This window comes from Chiroxiphia lanceolata, chromosome Z (assembly GCF_009829145.1).
Source record: "Chiroxiphia lanceolata isolate bChiLan1 chromosome Z, bChiLan1.pri, whole genome shotgun sequence".
In the NCBI taxonomy this organism is placed as follows: Eukaryota; Metazoa; Chordata; class Aves; order Passeriformes; family Pipridae; genus Chiroxiphia; species Chiroxiphia lanceolata.
Genome location: NC_045671.1, coordinates 74,627,577 through 74,648,305, shown reverse-complemented (window position 1 = coordinate 74,648,305; position 20,729 = coordinate 74,627,577). Strand labels below are relative to the sequence as shown.

Genomic DNA, 20,729 nt, shown 5'->3' with positions numbered 1-20,729 from the left:
AATCACAACTTTTCCAGAGTATACATAGTTTCTAGCACATGAAATGCAGCTTCGACAAGAAGACACTTATGAAGACCAGGAACTATGAAATACTGAATTCTAGCAAATTAAAAAGTGCTAGATTGTCTGTAAAAGGGTTTCTTGAGTTTCTGCAAGTTTCTCCTGACTGCAGTGTTCACTGAAATGCGTGCATCCTTTGCAAGAACCCACAAGTATTTTCTCTGGGGAGTCACCAAAACTACCTCTGAAGAGCTGGGATGGGAACTGCACTGCAGGCTGCTCAGTGTGGACACCAGGTACTTGTCATTTCCACAGGGAGAGAAATAAAACATGACACGTTTTCAAAGACACATATTTCTCAGTAAATACCTAACCAAGTATATGTTTAAGGTTTCTTACACTGAAACACCCTGAGATGCAATTTTGCTATGACAAGTGTTTCTGTAGGAATCGTAATTATTTGGCTGATATTTACTGTGCAGCAGTGCTTTCCAGGATCAACACGTAAAATTCACAGACCTGAAACTCTAAATCAGTCCCTCTTGCAAAAAATTTCTAAGTCCTTATCCAGGATTAGCAAAGTTTAGCAGATTAATTTACTCTTACTTAATTTCAGAAGAAAACCTCTGCAAAGGCAATTTTCTTCTCTGTCTACATAACCTTCAAAATATGTTCTTGGAGAATCCTGCACAGTGCATTCCACTGCGTACAACAAATTTGCACAGACATTGCAACCTGTGTTGTTTTAAGCATCACTAAATGGAGAAAGGAGAAAATGTGCACCTCTAAATGCAAACTACTTTATTGTTATTAATAAATAACAATTATTGCCTAATGATTTAATAATATGTTAATAATATGTTAATAATATGTTAATAAATTAATATATATATAAAAATTGTGAAAACACACACACATATATATACATATATGTATATGCAAACACTGATCATCTACTATTATTTTACTTTAATTCACTCCAGTGGATTTCATAATAAAACAAAAGTTACTCCTTCCTGGTAGGGTGGGTCATAAGAGGCCCTGAGCAACCTGATCTCCTGGAGGTGTCTCTACAGGGAACACCAGCAGAGGAGCTGATCTATTATAATATTTGAAGGTCTCTTCCAACCATCCTATGACTCTTATGTTAAGCATAAACTCTTACGCAAAGTCCAACTTAAAAAGCTTGTTCACACCTTAAATTATCTATATATCCAAAACTTCTCAGCTGAAGCCTAAGCTGCCCGAGACTGTAAAACAATCCTCACTGAACTGCAATGATACAAACCAAAACATATCAAAATTATGTTTAGATAACACCTACCTTCTCTGAATATTAAGTCCATTGAAAGGATTTTCTCTGAGTTCTGTTACTAGTGAAAAGATCATCTGTAAAATAAAATAAAAATAAATCAAATAAAATAAATTACACATTCCGCCAATAAGCAGACACTAGTTGCATGGTTCTCTGTGTGACTGATGTACTGTAAAGGTTAATAACCTTCCCTGGTCATCTAGTTTGATTTTTTAAATTTTTTAATTATTGATGCCAAATTAAAGTTCTCCAGATCACTGAATACACTATGCTGCAAAATGTTTTTTTTAACATATTTTATGCCTTACACATTTTAAAGTTAAAAAGACATTAATTTTAGTTCTACTTCCCCAAGAGTTAAGATGAAACTTTCAGAAGAGCATTACTAATAATTTTTACATGTTTTATCTAACTGAAGCAAAAATATTTTGAAATATTATTCGCATTATTTTTGAATATTAAATTTAAGATTGAGGGCTCGTCTACCATTTTTAAAGCAGTGGATACAGTCAAAGAAAATTCAGAAGTTACATTCCAATACACAAAATAATACATAGAATTTTGACTTCACAAGAAAAAATAATGATAGAAAAGATTTTTATTTTGCTATAACACAACAGCAATGGGAATTTTGGTTTTATGAACATCTATTAGAGTGTAATCTAATAAAAAATATCCAGAGCTCTCCCACTTCCTTTTTTTCCCTTAAAAGGTTGTAAAAGTAACTGAGGTAAGGAAAGATAAACAAAGTTTAGTCCATGTTCCTTATCACCATGACAGTTCCATGTATGTGCTTATAAAGTGGTGATTTATTATTAACAAAATCTCAATTGCACAGAATACTTACATTTTTAACTAAGTGACCATAATAATCTGCTGACGTGTAGCCCAGAGTTGATATGAACAGATTGGTTTCAGCTTCATTACTTTCCCACTCAGAAGAAGAAAGGAGATGGCACAGCAAACTCTGTGAGAAACCAACATATAATAATAATATCATAATAATATAATTATAATAATAATATAATAATACAATAATAAAATTTTAGCTTGACATTTACTTCTCTACCAATTTCACTACAAAATGCTTTATATAAAATTCAAACCTTTTAAATACATCATACAATAATCAAAACAATCCTTTGATGACAGATTCAGAGACAGATTAACACATTTGATACACTGGTTTTGCAGGTAATGTACAAAGGACTCTGAATTTAGTACTCCGGTTTCCTGCTTTCCCAGTTCTTCAGCACTACATCCCAGCTCTGCTGCCTTTTGTACAGATCAGTACCTTCCCAACCAAACTCATTTATGGAAACTGTTGTGCCAGGTCTTGAGCAGGTTTTTGCATCCTGGTGTCATAACTGAGCAGAGGTAGTCCTATGTTGCTTGTCAAATGATCTGCCCTGTATGTTTTATAGCTTTCTTTTCTTCTTGTTCTCTACTGGTACATGCTGCTATAACAACAGTTACATTCTCTTTCCAGGGGTTCATTTCAGGGCTCATTAAAGTATAAACTAAATTGGACTTTGCATCTCACTAAATATATATACCTCTTTGTGACAGAGAGTCAGGATTAGTATACACTGAAAAAAACTTTAATTTAAAAATATATGATTAAAAGAAAGTTCAGATGAAAGCTCTGTGACTTCCATGGTCTTTGGCTGCTTCATTCTATATATTCTTTTTAAAAGAGAAGCCTGATGAAAGATTTTGAGACCAAAAAAAAAATATAAAAATCTCATTAACTCATTTTCTCCTTTCAGAGAGCCAAATACTTATGCATGTATTTGTTGAACATCCCTAAGCAACTACTTCAGAGGTCCTGGAATTGGATATATTCATGCCATGTGCTCAATGTTTTATTAATGTGAGAGAGAAGATACAATCAGCACAAGCACACCAGAGGTCTAAGAGAATTCACTGCTACGAAAATAAGTAACAAGCCTTTGGGACACTTTATTTAACATACTTTAGGACTCTTTTACTACCTAGCAGACTTACATTAAATGCCTAAATATGCTTTTCCTACATTGCAAATTTTTTTCCTAAATGGCCCTCAACAGGAGAAACTGATGTTCTATTGCCATCCAGTGACCTCCCTAAAACTAAAGAGGAAGGAAAACTCTGTGGCAATGCAGAGTTTCAAAGAAGTAATTTACATGCAACTTTTGTATTCATAAGGAAAATACATAAAAGGGTACATTTTCAAAATATACAAGCCTCTAAGTATGTCAAAAGTGAAAGCTAAAATCTATTAAATTCTACAATCTCTAAACAGGCCTTAATCAATTCATGAACGTGAACCTTACATTTTTTTTGTTGTCCTTTGCAACTATTACTTAAATTTTGTTTTCAGAACACTGATGTCTGAAACATGAAGTGTTCACACAATTAGTTCCTAGCAAAAAGGACAGTTTACCAAACCGAATGAGATAAGGGACAAAACAGCAAGTTGAAAACAAAATAAAGGAGGCAATAACCACAACAAACCTGGGATGCCACTTCTGCTAGAGGTAAAGTACAAAGTCTGTCGGATAGCTCAGCAAAAGGCTCACAAAAATCTTGCCCAGTGACAGTAACTATAAAAAGCTCTGAAAAGGATTTCACAGGTTGACATGCCAGCTAACGACAGGTAAATGAGGGAGTAGCTTAAAAACCCATATATTCACCTGTAACACCACAAAATACATTATCTAGTGACCTTGTCTGTAACCAGAATTTTCCTAAGGATAGAAGTGATCAAACAGTCTTTAAGTGAAGAGTGATTTCCAAACTCCTTTCACCCTAGGTGTGTAACAGTCACCATTAACCATGCAATGGAAAGGCAAGACAAAATTGCTACACATCACCAGAGTCTGAATATGGGCTCCAACAGTTTTCTGGGTTGTCTTTAGGGGGTCTTTTTGCTTACTTGTGTGGATTTTTTTTTTGTTTCTTTTTCCTTTTCTGAGCACTTTACTAGATCCACGCTAGGACTTGGCAGATTTTTTTTTTTTTTTGGGAACATACAAAACCTCTAAACAGCCAGAAGAGGGCAAGGGAAACACAGGCAAGGAGGTACTGGAGTCAAGATGAAAGGAGGCATTAGGTATGCATAGAAGACAGATATGTGTTAAAGTGGAAAACATTTAGGATTTGGCTCTATGTCTTATGTATTTCATTTTAGTGGAAGGGGTAGTATGATGGCCAGAAATAAAAAGTTCATTCTTAATAACCTCCGACTAAAGACAATATTTTTTTCATATTATTTTTCCAGCCACTTAGCTAGTCAGCTGGGTAAGACAAACTCAATGTTTGCGAGAAACACAATTTTTGAATTAGAACATGGAAATAAATAAGAAGCAAATCGTTCCAAGAGACAACCTCTAATGAGAAAATCTGACTGAGGACAAAAAAAAAAAAAATCAGGTAGTTATTTTCTTATATTTGTCCATCCTCTTTCATCCTATATATCATTAACTTGATTATCAAAAATGCAGTACAAACCAGGAATAGCTAATTTTTAACTAAATACCAGTCATAACTGTTGGTTTTGACTTTGATTCACAGTTCAAGAAGTTGAAATTCCAGTAATTCTCAGATCTAAGGGGTATCAGTAGTTATTTCACATCATACTGTAGAAATTGGTTAAAACTAGCTTCAAGACCGAGTGTAAAACAATATTCTCTGACATGTATGTTTCTACCTTCATTTTTAAAATCAACTTTCAGAAAATACTACAGAGAAATTGGAAAGATTTCAGGAGATTTTCTCAACAGGGTTTGTATAGGAAATAACAGAAATATTCAAAAACCCGTGATAGGTTCCATTATTACATTATGAACCACCAAAAGCATTTTGGAAAAGAAAAAAAAAAACATAACATTTTAAATAGCCACAGTGTGGATTTCTGAGGTCAGAGAGATCAGTAATTTGACACTAATGACTCTTAAGAGATCATTTCAAGCTCAATACCTACAAGGTATTCAAGTACATACAGTACTAAATTCAATTTAGTACATACAACACTAAATGCACTCCTGTATTGATTATACTAGTAATGAGTCCCACACTACTCCAGTAAAACTAGCAATTGGAGTTCTACATAATCATCAGTTTTTTCTGGCAGTAAATCATTTAACACTTACTGTCTAATCCACTAATACCACACTCTACAAGTGAGAAAAATGGATGAGCCTGCAGTAGAAGTGCTGCATTCAAAATGAAAAATAACAAAGTGTCTGTTATTATTGCATTTCCAGAATCACATATCTGATTCTGGAAGATGAACAGCAGTCAGCAACACTGTCATATCAGAAGGCATTTCTTTCTTGATTTCCCTTATCACTGAATAAGTAAGGAAACCACCTTGATTCTACTTGTAAGAGAATAAATCCATCCCCGTGGCCTAGGATTAAAGTTCTATGAAAAAATCCCATTCAACCTGAAATTAAATTAATGAATTTTCATAAAGCCTCCACAATGACCAACTTTCTTGGACAGCCTTGCCAGTGGCTTTATTTTATTGATGCAATTTATACTGAACAATGGTGCAGATAACTCAAAATCCACTGCTGCACAGATATTTCTGGTATCTTTAACAGGCAGATAGTCCTAGGAGCATTAGCATGAAGACATAAACTCATTTCTTTATCAGTGTACACACACTGTTCATATCCACGAGATTTTGTAGTGGAGGCCCGATTTAACATTTACTCCTCTGATCTACAGATCAAGGGTGGCTACGAGGGTGGCCCAAATTAATATGTTCAGGGAAGGTGGAGAGAATGAGAATAGAGTTGAAACTAAAGACTTCTGAGAATATAAATGGAGAAAACAGGTCATTTTGTTTCCCTGGTTATCATCCCTCTGTATCTGTCAATAAAGCTCTCCTGCATTAAAGCTCTCCTGCTCTCCTCCTCTGCCAAGGTGACCTGCTGAGTGGATGAGGGAAAGGCTGTGCATGTTGTCTACCTGGACTGTCACAGATTCATCGAGTCATATCCTGAGTTGGATGGGACCCACAAGGATCATCAGGGTTCAAATCCTGGCCCTGCACATGCCCATCCCCAGGAGTCACACCCTGTGCCCCAGAGGGTCATCCAAACCCTCCCTCATCACCCCTGTCAGTGTTCCAAAGGCGTGTGGATGTGGCCCCCGGGGACAGGTTAAGTGGTGACACAGCAGTGCTGGGTTTGTGGTTGGACTCGATGAGCTCACAGGTCTTGTCCAACCTAAATGACTCTGTGATTCTAAAGAGGACTGAGCAACTCAAACTTTTTGGAAGAAGCTAAGCCAACTCTTTTGATCCTCCTCATTCAGTGATAAAGGCTGATTTCCATCTGCTCCAGGGGGTTTGCTGAGTTACTCCATGAAGTTTGTTTCTCAGAGACAACTTCACATGGAGCACATGCATCTGTGAAAGACTGGAAATATTCTGGAACAGAACTTGCCCCTCCACTGATTTAAACAGGTCAGCACCAGGCAGACACCAACTCAGCCAGTGTCCACAATTCCAGAAAGAGGAAGGAGGTGCTTTAATCTTCTGATATCGTCTTCACTAAGCAGGGATCCAAAAGCTTTGAAGCCTTTTACCCCTTCTTTCTGCAACAGCCAGTCATCTTCCTGCACATGGTGATGGGGAAAAACACAGACACTTGAATCAAAGGCACAATTACTTACGAAATTAGGCATCAACATAGAAATAGAACTTGATTTTTATTATAGGATGACATGAGAAGTTTTATGCTAATAACTGTATTTGTGTAGAAACTGTCCTGGAATTTATGACACAGTTTCAAAGGCATTCCAGGGGAGACAGATAAACCAGTTTATTTCTGGAAACTTCTCAACACACTCTTTCCAAAGTATTTATAACTCTGAAAGAAGCAGATGTGAAAATCAACACCTCCACTATATTTTGGACAGAGGAGATGGATGGTTTCACTGGGACGAGCCATTCAAACATGCTAATGATTAAGACTTCCCAGTGATGCTACTGGGCTCTTTTTGACATCTTGGAGGAGTCTGTCAAAGCAACAGGTAGAGCAGGATGGAACTGAAGGATCTATCATTTATTCTAAAGAATACTTCTCCCTAGTATATTCTCCTTGAAAACACAGAGTGCTATTATTTTTTGAGAAGAGACCACTAATGACATGTTGCTGAAAATTACAATCTATGTGAATTTGCAGAAGTACAGCATGAATAGCCAACTTGTTCTTAGGTATTCCCTGTACAGCCAGAAGGCCCATTGCTTTCAACACAGGTCTTAGAAGACAAGAAGTCAAAATCTATTTCCAACCTGGCTTTAAAACTATAAAATTATAATCAATTATAACATTAACATAAATCAGATAATATGATTTCCAGTCATTATTAAAAAATACTATATACTAGGTACTATTTCTTTCTTAAATAGATAGTACTCTAACATCCCACATTATTTTCTAAAGAATTTAAGCAGAGTCCTCAGTAAGCAAGGTACACAATGCTCTGATTTTTTAAAATATAAATTAATTTTTTTGTTTGCTAGCTTTCAGCAGCTCAATCCAAACCAAATTTCTACAGTTAATTTTTAGTAATATTTTCTTAAAAATCCTGCCTGAAGGCTTAAGAGTTTTGTTGTGTCCCATGTGTCCTCTAGTTTAAATGACTGACAATAAAACACAAACAGGTCTGGTATTTTTAGAACTTCTTACTATGAAATAAACAGCCAGTTCTGAAGAATTGTAGTGGCTAAGTCTGTAAATGACAGAGCACCATGCTCATTTAGAGACCATTTCAACACCAACTGTTTATGAAATCAGTTCTGTGAGTAGGATGCTGATATAACACAATTCATATAATTTACATACACTTATCCATCATTACAAAATCTGTAACTTTTAATTTTGCTTATAAAACCTTTTGCTCACTTGTTCCTTGGTTCCAGGAAAAGACAGAAAAAGTTTTCCACAAACCAAAATCAAAGTGTAAAAGAATGTAAGGTAGTAAAACATCACATAGATTTAAACATATTCTAGCTTTCAAAGTACTGCTTTACTCTAAACAATTTGGTTTTCTCAAACTCTTTGTGCTGGTTTAACAGTAAACCAGCAGGGGAAATGAACTCAACTCAAAAGAGAGATTATAAGTCAGAATAACAATTTAATAAAATAACACAATAAGTACAATTATACAGACAAACAATTGGTTTTAACCCACAAAACCCAAACATATATCCCAGCACCCTGGGGCATGAACAGGGTGGTGTTCTTTGGGCCCCCGTGTCAAAAGTAAAAGGAGAGGGAAAAAAAACGTGTTGGTGAGAGTGCTGGTGCAGTCTGGTCAAGAGTGGTGGTTGCAGTCTGGTTGAAAAGTGGTGGTTGCAGTCCAGTTGAGAGCGGTGGCCTGCAGTCCTCCTCTGGATCCCACGAGTGGTGGAAAGGTTCCAAAACTCCAAGTTTGCTCAGTCCTTCCCTCAGAGTGGGGAATTCCACAGAAGGGTATGAGGACAGGAACATCTTCCTATTTTGCAGGCCTCTACTGATACCAGTTTCTGGGAAATGGCATGGAAGGCTATAGAATACACAGTTTTGGGCTACACACATCCAGTGATGAATCGGTCCCAGCTGTTCTAACTAGGACACTCTTATAAAATTCTCAGTGGGGAATTTTAAACTTAGGGAAAATTGTAGGGTGTATATTTGTTAACAACTTAATTACTATCAATATGTGAGAGTGTACTTCATAAGCTATTAAAGAAAATCTTTAAATACCTACCGTCAATAACCTAACCAAAATGTCCAATTTCTCCCTTAAAATTAAAACTGCTTAAAACACATTTCAAACAGGCAAAATGTTGAACTACTACATATATTTCAATGTCAACACAACCTCCCACTTTACCAAACCAAGTCTATTCCAGTAACGACTCAGAGGTTTTGCAAATAGAAATCACTTCAGTTTCAACTCAATATTAAGAAAGTTTGGAATATTCTTGGGTAATTCAGTGATCAGGGCCAAAGTGCCTAAGTACAGGGTTAGGAGAGGTTTACTTCCTACATTTCTTTCTGACATTTCCTGTCAGGAAGTTTTCTTTTTTCAGCACAGTTTATGGATACATGCATCTCTGGGATGGTTTTCATTAGCTAAATTCTACACCAGCACACTAAATAAAACTGTTAGCCACAAGTACATGTTTAGGATTTATTGGAGCTTCTCATTTGAATCCTTCTTCCCCTGGAACAACAGTCTGACATCCACCCACATCTAAATGGCCACTGATAATCATGAATGGCTAGTTGTTCATAAACAAATTATTCTGCTAAACACTCCCACAGAGACAAGGAGTTTGCCATTTAAGCATGTGATCAAGTTACAGAAAATCTATAGATAAATGACTAGACTGAATTAATATTACTTTCAAGTTAAAAAAAACCAAACCAAAACAGGAATAATATCATTCTTTCACAAAATTAATGCACAGAGTTCATTGGATTTCACATATTCCCAGACAGGAAAACATAGATTCTGTGAAGTTCTCCACACTGTACCTGATGTAATAGTGCACTTTACACTGTCCTGTCCTTGATGCATGTAAGCAGGCTCACCTTCAGTCAGTGCTTGCAGTAAAACTGCTTTAAGTGCTCTTACAATAGATCAACTTCTTTAACTTTGCTTCAACAACCATAATTACAATTTGTTTGTATTTTTAAGTAAAAAAATTAATAATGGCAAAAATACACTAAAGGACCATGAAAACCTACCAGAATAAATTAACTGAAAAAAAATTCAAAAACTTGTTGAGACAAATACGTTTTTCCATTAGACATTGATGTATGCCATGAATTGTATTCCTCTTGCTGATACCTGTAGCTTAGTGAAAAGACTAGGCTCATATTCTACTTCTGTTTCTTTAAAGGGATGGAAAATGTTATATATGTCCCTACAATTGAAACTAAATCTGATCCTAATTTCCAAATTAAATGTGGGAAAGAAAATTATGGGGAAGGGAGGAGGAGGCTGCATTGTTGTTCCTTCCCCAATTCCAGCTCAGTTACCTTCTGTGAAAGCAGTACAGTAAAAACATGTTGCACTATTACTGTGGCTGAGACCACACAACTTTTGAATGGATGAGTTCCAAAGTCTAAGCACCATCTGCAAATCACTAACAAAACCCTCGGAAATCATCAGAAAGAAGAGCTGTGGGGTTGGCAAGCTTTTAGTCTACTCTTGGCCTCAGACAGGAAAAGTAGTTTCGAATCTCCTTCCTTTTTCTTTCTCCTTTCTCTTTAAGAAACACCCAACTAGAAGGAGCTATTACTCTTCGTATTAAAAAAGTGGAGACTTTTGATGCTGAAATAAAACACACATTTACACTAACTTACAAAAGGAAATTCAATAGCTTTTCCAGAGTCAACCATAAATCTTTTTTCTTTTTTTCTTTTAAAGCTCTCTGGTTTAACTAGCCAGAGATTTAGAATTAATTTCCTTCTTCCCTTCACAATTTTCAAAAGCCAGAATGCAAGCTTCCCCCTGAATAATTCCTTAAATCCACACAAAACTTATGTGGAAAAGAGGGATGAATAAATTTAAGTTTAGAAAGAGTGGATGGATCACAAACTGTTTCACTTTTAGTTCAAATCTGTGAGGTCAATAATTTCTAGAAAAAATATAAACTCAAATTTATGGGTTTTTTTCAATGAATGTATTTGCCCAATGTCAGATGTCTGTACTTCCAACAGGTATTCATTGCAAATACTGAAAGATCACATAACTTTGGATGGTATTCCAGAAATTTGCTTTTAACCACTTGGGTTTGGACTTCATATGTCATCATGGCTAGGCTTCGCGAACGAAGATTTGGGAAGGCACTATCCACATTTACTGCAGGCACGCTGGTGGCTTATGAGGCCAATACGTGACAGACATATCCGATTGCAAAAGGCGCAGCAGAAAGACTCCTTAGATGGTGTATTTTGCAAGACACGGTTCTTTCTGCGTTGCCTTTTTTCCTCGAGAGTGATCCTGCGTGAGTTCTCGAAGGAGACAGCTGCGTTATCGATGGTGTGTCTCCAGGCCTCCCGACTGGAGGCCAGAGTGGACCAATTATGGTGATCAATATGGCCAAGGCTGAGATGATGTTTCAGGGAGTCCTTGAATCTTTTCTTCGGGGCTCCTCTCATGCGGCAGCCAGTGGTAAGTTCACCATAGAGCAGGATCTTAGGGAGGCGGTGGTCCTTCATCCTTGAGACGTGCCCTGCCCATCGCAGCTGCGTTCTCAGTAACATGGCCTCAATACTAGTGACAGCTGCTTGCTCTAGTACAGATGTATTGGTCACATAATCTGACCAGTGGATGTTAAGGATTGTACGGAGGCAGCGCTGATGGAAGCGTTCGAGGAGACGCAGGTGGTGGCGGTAGATGACCCAGGATTCGGAGCCGTATAGGAGAGTAGACAACACTATGGCTTTGTAAACACTGATCTTGGTGCTTTTCTTTAAGTGTTTATTACGCCATACTCTCTTGTGGAGTTTTCCAAAAGCATTATATGCCTTAGCTAACCTGTTGTCTATCTCTCTGTCGATCTTACCATCTGAGGAGATGAGGCTACCAAGGTAATTAAACTGTTGGACTGATTTGAGCTCTGATTGGCCAATGGTGATGTGGGGATGATGGAAGACTTCCTGAGGTGCAGGTTGATGGAGGACCTCTGTCTTCTTTAAGCTGACTTCCAGCCCAAAGAGCTCAGCAGCATCTGCAAAGCAGGATGTTAAACGCTGCAGAGTTGCTTCTGTGTGGGCAACAAGGGCGGCGTCATCAGCATAAAGCAGCTCCCGGACAAGATGGTTTAAGGTCTTGGTGTGGGCCTTCAGTCACCTTAGATTGAATAGACTTCCATCAGTACAGTATCGAATGTAGATGCCGTCCTGATCATCGAGGTCTGCTGTGGCCCTTTGGAGCATCATGCTAAAGAAGACGGTGAATAGGGTAGGAGCGAGAATGCAGCCTTGTTTCACACCATTCTTAATTAAAAAGGGCTCAGAAAGTGCGTTGCCATATCTGACTTGGCCGTGCTGATCCTCATGGAGGGAGATGATCATTTTAAGGAACTTGGGGGGACAACCTAAACGTTCCAAAATCTGCCACAGACCTTTTCTGCTCACAGTATCAAAAGCCTTGGTGAGGTCGACAAAGGTTACATAGAGACCTTTGTTCTGTTCCCTACACTTCTCTTGCAGTTGTCTGAGAACAAACACCATGTCTGTGGTGCTCCTGTTGGTTCTGAAACCACACTGACTTTCAGGTAGAATTCCTTCTGCTATAGTGGGTATTAGTCTGTTCAAGAGTATTCTTGCCAGGATTTTGCCAGCAATGGAGAGCAGAGTAATACCACGATAGTTTGAGCAATCTGATTTAATACCTTTCTTCTTATACAAAGTGATGATGACAGCATCACGAAGGTCTGACGGTAGTTCACCGAGCTCCCAGCAGCGCACCACAAACTCGTGAAATTTGGTGTGGAGTGCAAGGCCCCCATGTTTCCAGACTTCAGGTGGAATTCCATCAACCCCAGCTGCCTTGTCGATTTTTACCTGCTGTATGGCCTTGAGGGTTTCTTCTAAAGTGGGGGCAGTATCCAATTCATACTTTACTGGTTGTTGTGTGATGGACTGAATTGCTGAATCTTGGACTACACGGTTGGTACTGAAAAGAGCCTGAAAGTGTTCAGACCATCGATTCAGAATGGAGGTTTTATCTGTTAGAAGGGTTTGACCATCAGCACTGAGTAGAGGGCTTTGGACCTGGTATGTAGGTCCGTATGCTGTTTTCAAGGCCTCATAGAAACCTTTGTGATCACCTGTATCTGCGCATAATTGAGTTTTTTCAGCTAGATCGATCCACCAGTTGTTCTGGATGTCACGGAGTTTCTGCTGGAGCTTGCTGCATGCGAGACGAAAGGCTGTTTTTCTTGCGTGACAGGATGGTAGTGCAAGGTGTGCTTGGTGGGCGGTTCTCTTTTTCCTCAACAAGTCTTGGATTTCTTGGTTGTTTTCGTCATATGTATCAAGCTGCTAAAAGTTTCAGGGGAGAAGAATGTCCACTGAACTTAGCAAAAAAGGCACAAAATACAACTGTACTAGTGATACAACAACTGCTGGTCATTAATTATATTAGGTTCAGCAAAAATATCTAATGCCAGTAGAATTTCTTCAAATACAGACCTCTTTCTGTCTGTCAGTAACAAATCATTATTCTTTACTAGATCCACCTCACACTACTAAAGTGCTCTGAGAAATGTCAGCTGACTAGCAAATTTTGACACTTGCTGTTTAAGCTCAAACAGTCTTGCAGGAAAACAGAATCCTTAGTTTCTCATTTTTTTCTTTGAGATACTTAGCTTTTGTTTATTTTGGCCCAGAAGCCAATAATTCTTCATGTTCATGCTAGCTTGGCATTGTTATAGAATTATCTATTTGAAGAAGAGAGGTCTGTTTTCTCCCAGCCCATTCATAATATCGTACTATTTTTAACCAGAAGACTATGGTAATACTTGCAAATTTGCAAACATTGCAAGTTCTCTTACATGCTACCAATGTAATTATCTACAGGTGACTAGAGAAGGTCCAAATCAGTTTAGAAAGCTGATTCTCAAAGCAGCTAGTGAGAAGGCTAACTAACAATTTAGATGCATAATCTTCAATAGGTTAGAAACGACCAAGAACTCCCTCCAGCTGACTTTCCAAAAACTGAAAGAACAGCAACAGGAAAATACTGTCAGTAAACTTCAAGACAACCATTAGAAATCATTTATGTGCTGGGTATGAAAAGCCCCCTTATTGTTAAATATTCTCTTGCTACATTAAAAAGATCCAGCCCCAATCTCTTGTATGAATAGCTTTAACATCTTTTATCACTCTTCCATCCTTTTGAATAGAATTGTTTTAGAACAGAGTCTATTAGAAATCTTGAATATATACTGTCACTGTATCAATTACTCATCTTTGATTCATTCAATTCCCATTTTCACTGTAATATTCCTCCTCACCCAGAAGTGTGAGCTCTAACCACACCTAAGAACCTTGGGGTTTTTTATCTGCTAGAAACAAAACCGATACTATCAAGTGTAAGAGGCAGATATACAAAATTTTAAGCAAGCAGTGCTGTGAAGAAGGAGGTTTCCCAAGGTGTGTACCCAGCATAGTCGCAAACACTTCAACAGGATAAAGGGCCTGGGACCTGGGACACAAAGAATTTGCACAAAGGACAGAGAGAAGTGCCTGTGTCACTCTTTACTCACGTGGGACACATTGCAAAGCAAGCAGTCTTGGTTCTTAAAACTGAATTTTAACCAATAACTTAAAAGTCGAAAGGTCTCTTATCACATTAAGAGTTCATTAAGTCATTGGTCTTTAATTTAATGATGTCAGATCTTCAGCACAGCCTTATGTCTGATTTAACAGTCTCTTGTTCTCTGGTTTGATTCAAAAGAAAATTGACTTTGAACCATCTGTTATTTACCCAGTGAAAATTAAGACATTTCTGTCAAGCTCATTTACATACTTAATTCCACGTATGCCTAAATACAATGTAAGAACTCATCTATCCAAATATATCCTTTCCTGCCCATGCACTTATAAAATAGAATTAAATTATCTCTCCTCAACTGTAGTTGATTTACATACTCCAAAAAAGCCTGTAAATGCTGTGTAACTATTTGCATGACACCAAGTTTACCCACTTAAATCTATTTCATGGAACTGAAGACTTCAGATGAGTTTATGGTTAAACATTAAGGAGGTAAAATGAGCTTCCAAAGCAGTAAACTGGCTGCAAGGTTAAAAAACTCCCAAAACTTCCCCTTCACTTTGATTGAAGAAAAAGTGCTGTTCTAGTGGCTAGACATACAATAAAGCACTTTACAGAAACAGTAAAACCACACTGAGCATTGAAGGGAAAAAGAAAAAAGGAGGAGAATGAAGCCAAGATGAAAAGCTTTTAAATTGAACATTACACAGCATTTAATGTAAGTGCAGAGGTTATTTCTTGCTGCAAAAACCAACAGAACATTTTAACAACAAAAACCCCAACAAAGCACAACAAACTTTTTGAAGAGCACATAGATAGTACATTATACCCTATTTACTTCCAGCAGAACTGATTTGGTAGGTAAAAGCTGGCAGAAGCAAGCAGCCAAAAGGAGTGAAGAGAAGCTCTATTTCCTCAAAATTAAAACCCCTTAAAGGTCTGTGGAATGCTGTTTACTTCAGCTCTGTTTTACAACCCTGCTGCATGGAGAAGGGATTGACTGAAATGTTTGCAGCCTGTGGCCACCCACACCATGGGAAGCACTCTGATTAAAGAGAATGCAACGTTCCTGGATCTGCCAGCAGGCTGGTCCAGGCTGTAATTATTATACTTGCAGTCTTCTTCAGTAATCTGTTTCATCTGTTCTGGCAAGTCCCCCTACACTATCCAACAAGAAAACCACTGCACAGGAATCCCAAGTTATTTTTAATGCGCATAAATGATTTGAAAACTCGATACTTTAAATACCTCTCTGTTAAGTTTGTGAAAACATTTTGCATTATAGGATAGCCAGTGACATAGTGAAAGTAGACCTACCACCGAAACACTCACTTTAATCTAACTACCAAAAGATGTAGACTGACACACCACCCTTTCACCCCACATCTTTATAATGAGCTATGCTGTTGCTTCAGATCTCTAAAGCACAAAACCTATGTGAATTGTGGATTAGACATGTATCTAGAGAGCACTAACATATCAGGATTCCACCTGTCACTTTAAGTGATTACATGCATTGAACACTTCTGAAGACCCTATGGTTTAAATGCATTATAACTTCTCTTTAAGAATATTCAATATTTCATAGCAACAGTAACTTTGAAAACAATAAAATAAGCCCTAAACATCAATATAAGTAGCAGTTCTCTTTGCAGAAATTTTATTTCAAGTTCCGATCTCTGCCTTAAGTAGTAGAGAAGTTCAAAACTTATATTCCGTGCTTTCATTTGATTTTGTTTAGTGCTCTATCACACAAAATAAAGCAGCACGACACTATTGCTGGAAGCTGTTACTGTGCTCTTCTCTAATAAACTTATGAGGCAGTCTGTGCCATTTCAACAATTTTTCCAAGAGTTGTCTGCAGATACTCCTGTGAAAAGCACAGATTATCTATTGGCTATAACTGTGAAGTATTACACTAACCAGTGTGCCATCACTTAGCAAAAGAGGGAAGGAGGATGTATCAAAAGCAAGGCTGAAGAAAAAAAATCAAGAACTGGGTAAAAGCCCATTCATCTCCACCCACCACAGACCACTCTGGGGAAATGTCTTTAGACCCTCTTTCATATAACCCTTTGATGGAAGGCAAGGGTAAATTCCGCATATAGTGATTGAGGAAAAATGCCACAAAGACTCATGAAGGACCACGGAAAAATACAGAAAAAAATTAATAGGAAAAGTATAAACAAGATACATCCTTTAATCACCATCAGATGTCTTTCATCTGAAGGAACACGCTATGGTCTTTGCAGTGATCAAAGTTCCCGATGATTATTTGTACAGGTTAGAGGAGGAATGACAATTCCTCTTTTCCAAACATACCAAAAAAGCCGTAAGATCCCTAAAACCACAAGAGTGAGTCTCAGAAAGTGATTAAATAACTCTGAACTACTTTGGCCTCCAGGAGACTTAACATTTTCCATTTCTCTCTTGGACACGTGCCCCTGGAACACAGACCTCTCTCTTCCACAACTGCTGGGGAACACCAGATCCCCTGCTCCATGCCTCCCCAGCCCTCTCACACTGACATTCCTCTCTGATTATTTTGTATTTTCCTATGGTAAAATATTGCAGTGATACTATCACAAAGCTAAGAAATAGTCTAAAGCAACTAGTTATTTATCTTAGTCCAAATGTTACTAAAATTGTTTTCCCTTTAGAAGGGGCGAATGACAACAAAAAAGTTTCAAATGCTGTATTTGTAATAAAACCACGCTGAAACCTATGACACTGATTCTTTCTGCTTTAACTTCCTCAATAATAAATAGCAGGTGAAGTATGTTCATAATTTTAACTCAAATATCTCTGTTCAGCTCTTAATCTCCCTCTTTCAAAACTGTCTAGATAAGAAGGAAAAAATGTGTTTCTCACTATGTCCTCTAGCAATTCATAAGCCTTTTAATAGACACATTACCCATATATGTCATTAAAATAGTATTCTTATCTCAAAAAGACATCCTTTATTGTAAATCCAACATTATTTTAATACTTTTTGCATCAAATGGTCTTGAGGCCCATTTGCCCCTGTGGAATGACAAATCACAAATGATTTCGGCTCTTCCTCACTTAAAAAGGAGACTAAAGAACAGATATAGAGGTGCACTAAATATTTTGCTCACGTTATCTTAAATTTCTGTCTCCTAGAAAAATGTGAACTTGAAGATTTGCTTTTATAAAGATAAAAGAATACTTCTTTTTAAAAAAGAAGAGAAAAGCTCTTTACATTATGCTCGAATTATTCTTAACATATGTCCTTTCCTATAATTTTCTGAGGTGTTCTTAACCATCTGACAAAGTGTGCATATACATCAAAATAGTAGGTAATGAATTTTATTTGAAAGATGACAAGTATATTGGCCACAAAATCAAATCAAAACTCTTCACCTAAAAAGAGAATATCATAATTCCAAAGTACTACCTTCATAGAATCAAAGAATAGTTTGAGTTGGAAGGGAACCTTGAAGATCCAGTTCCAACCCATTTGCCATGGGCAGGGACACCTAGACCAGGTTGCTCAGAGTCCCATCCTTGAACACATCCAGTTATGGGGCATCCACGACTTCACATATAAATGAAAGCTGGTAATGTTAGAGAGAGAATGAAGAGATGGAATACTGTCTCCTTAAATAACAGTTATTTTACTTATAGTATATTATTTATATTAAACTAAGCTTACAAGCAACGATAGTAAAAACAAGCAAAAAAATGTTATGACAGTCACACTCTCCATTAATGTCATTCCTTTTCTTCTAAAGTTCAAAGTTACTTAATCACTTTCTGGGACTCACTCTTGTGGATTTAGGGATCTTATGGCTTTTTTGACATGTGCTGGCATGCAGACATTTATTCTATCAGAAGGGCATTAAGGAAAAGGGAATGTTTTGCAAAAAGAGCATGTTGTATCAAGGACAGTATACACCCTAATAAATTCAATTCTTACTACAAAGAAGCTGGTAAGGAAGTTAGTAAATGTTTAACAGACAACAGCTCTTCAGGTTGTAAAGAGAAAACCTCCTCTCACTTTTTGTGAACTCACCTGAATGCAAATTCACATGTGGGAGTCACCCACTGTGAAAGGGCTTCAGTGCCAGCAGTGACAGGCTCTGGCGCTGAGAGTGTGGATGTCAGAGTGGCTCCTGGATGGTCAGATAGGGGAGTTTCCTTAACATTTGGTGACAGAGGTGGGACTCTCGGCCACCACCTTCAGAGCTGCCCTTCTCCAAACATCCCAGTGCCACCACTGACAGTTCACCAATTCCTCCAGGAGCTGAGGAAACTTCCCGGGGGTTTGTCTGTCTGTGCCCAAGGCCAGTGGGACAGTGCCTGTGAACAAGGATTCTAAGGAGCTGGGTCTTTCTGGCTTCACTTGGGAACTGCGAACAAGGCTTTTGGTCCTGAGCTCCACTGCACCCACGCCACCCCTAAGTCAGCCCTCAAGTTTGTAAGACTGGGGTTTTCTGAGTCTTTTTTACAAACTGTTTCACAGACTCTAATATTTTCACTTCCCTTATGCAGTCTCTACCGCATCTCGTTTTTATGTTTTACTTTACACAATACATGTGCACATGGCTTTTGCATACAAGTTTGAAGTAACAGTTCACCGAGATCACACTGGCTGAATTAAAATAAAATTGTTTTAAACCACCAATTAACTCAAAAAGGAAAGTTGTCTTCTCAATTTTCTGGGTTTTAATATCATTGCCTTGGACAAAATGGTACATCTGACTCTTTTGTGCATATATGGGCATGGGGTCTTGGCATTTACCATGTTTGATCTGCAGTCAGAATAGTTTCCTAATTTTTGCTAGTTTATGTAATTGATAAACCCCTCCAGAATAAAATGCCCTTCAGATACCTGTTTCACTCTGCTCCTGAGACCTAGCCTAAAAGTGTGCACATGCACCAGGCATCAAGAGAGGTGAATTATGAGAGCAAACAGAACTGTACAGTCACTGCCACTGTTACATATTCAAACTTCCTTGTACAACACGGGGAACTGAGAACTACCCAGAAGTTATGGTGGCACAAAGGCTTCTGATCCTCTATTGCTTAAATAAACAATGGGAAAACTGTACCTATTGTTACACTTACATTCACTGGGGTGTGCTAACCTGTTTATTCAACTTCACACATTAAAAATAAAAATGTTAAAAGAATTTTAAACATCAGATTGAGAAACAGTATCATCTATGTCTTCCTCTTCAATCTGGAAACATTTTTAAACTAGCTTTTCCAATTCAGAAAACTAATACACTTATTATTCCGTGACTCACAAGTCAAATAAAACATTCAGGTTTGTTGGATGCCACTTTGATGGCTTTTCAACTTAAAAATTACATTAAAATCTGCATTTCCCATTCTGTCCACTGGATATGAGCCTATGTGTCATGTAAAATTGGATTAAAATTTTCATGAATGTTGAGAACATTAATAATTGCATAGCATAACAATAAAATTTCTAAAAATACATTAAGTTCCAATACTTCAAGGCTCTAACCAATCAAAAATTTTAAGAACCATCTAAAAACCCTCCAAACATAAACAAAGCAATATCATAAAAGGGATCACTCGTGTGTAATTATCCAGAATCTCCTGTACGTTCACAAAAGCCTCTAGAACAGGGAACCATTAGCAGCAGGAAATATGGCAGACTGCTCTTGTTTGTTTCCATTTTTATGAGACATATTTATTTAACGATTGCTCTTAGTTTTAACTAAGAAAGGAAAACTTCTATAACACAGAACAGCTGAAGACAAAAGCAGAATGCACAACAGCTAATTCCCAATTTTTCTTTTTACCAGCTCCAGAGAATGGCCTGTCCATGCTTACTCTGTAACAGCATTCTTTTATACTCATTAATTTGGTTGCAGAAATCAAGTTCAACTCGGTCCTTCCCTACAGAGTGCACTCATCTTTATTTGTCATCCTCATGATACGTCAACACACCTAAAGGACAGGAACCAGAGGGACCTGGACAAGCTCAATAAGTGGTTCATGAGGTTCACCAAGACCAAGTACAAGGTGCTGCTCTTGGGCCAGGGCAACCCCAATATCAATCCAGGCTGGGGATGATCAGATCGAGAGCAGCCCTGCCCAGAAGGACTTGGGGGTGCTGGTGGATGAGGGGCTGGACATG

The 20,729-nt window shown here is 37.7% G+C and overlaps 1 protein-coding gene across 8 annotated transcripts in view; it reads right to left on the bottom strand.

Moving 5' to 3' along the window:
- FANCC (FA complementation group C) overlaps window positions 1-20,729 on the bottom strand; it is a 68,819-nt gene that overhangs the window by 24,387 nt on the left and 23,703 nt on the right. For all 8 annotated transcript variants that reach the window (XM_032674644.1, XM_032674647.1, XM_032674648.1 and 5 more), the window contains 2 exons: window positions 2,163-2,282; window positions 1,325-1,389 (listed from right to left, as the gene is read on the bottom strand). In XM_032674644.1, coding sequence (XP_032530535.1) covers window positions 1,325-1,389; window positions 2,163-2,282 — 185 coding nt within the window. The remainder of the gene's footprint in view (window positions 1-1,324; window positions 1,390-2,162; window positions 2,283-20,729) is intronic.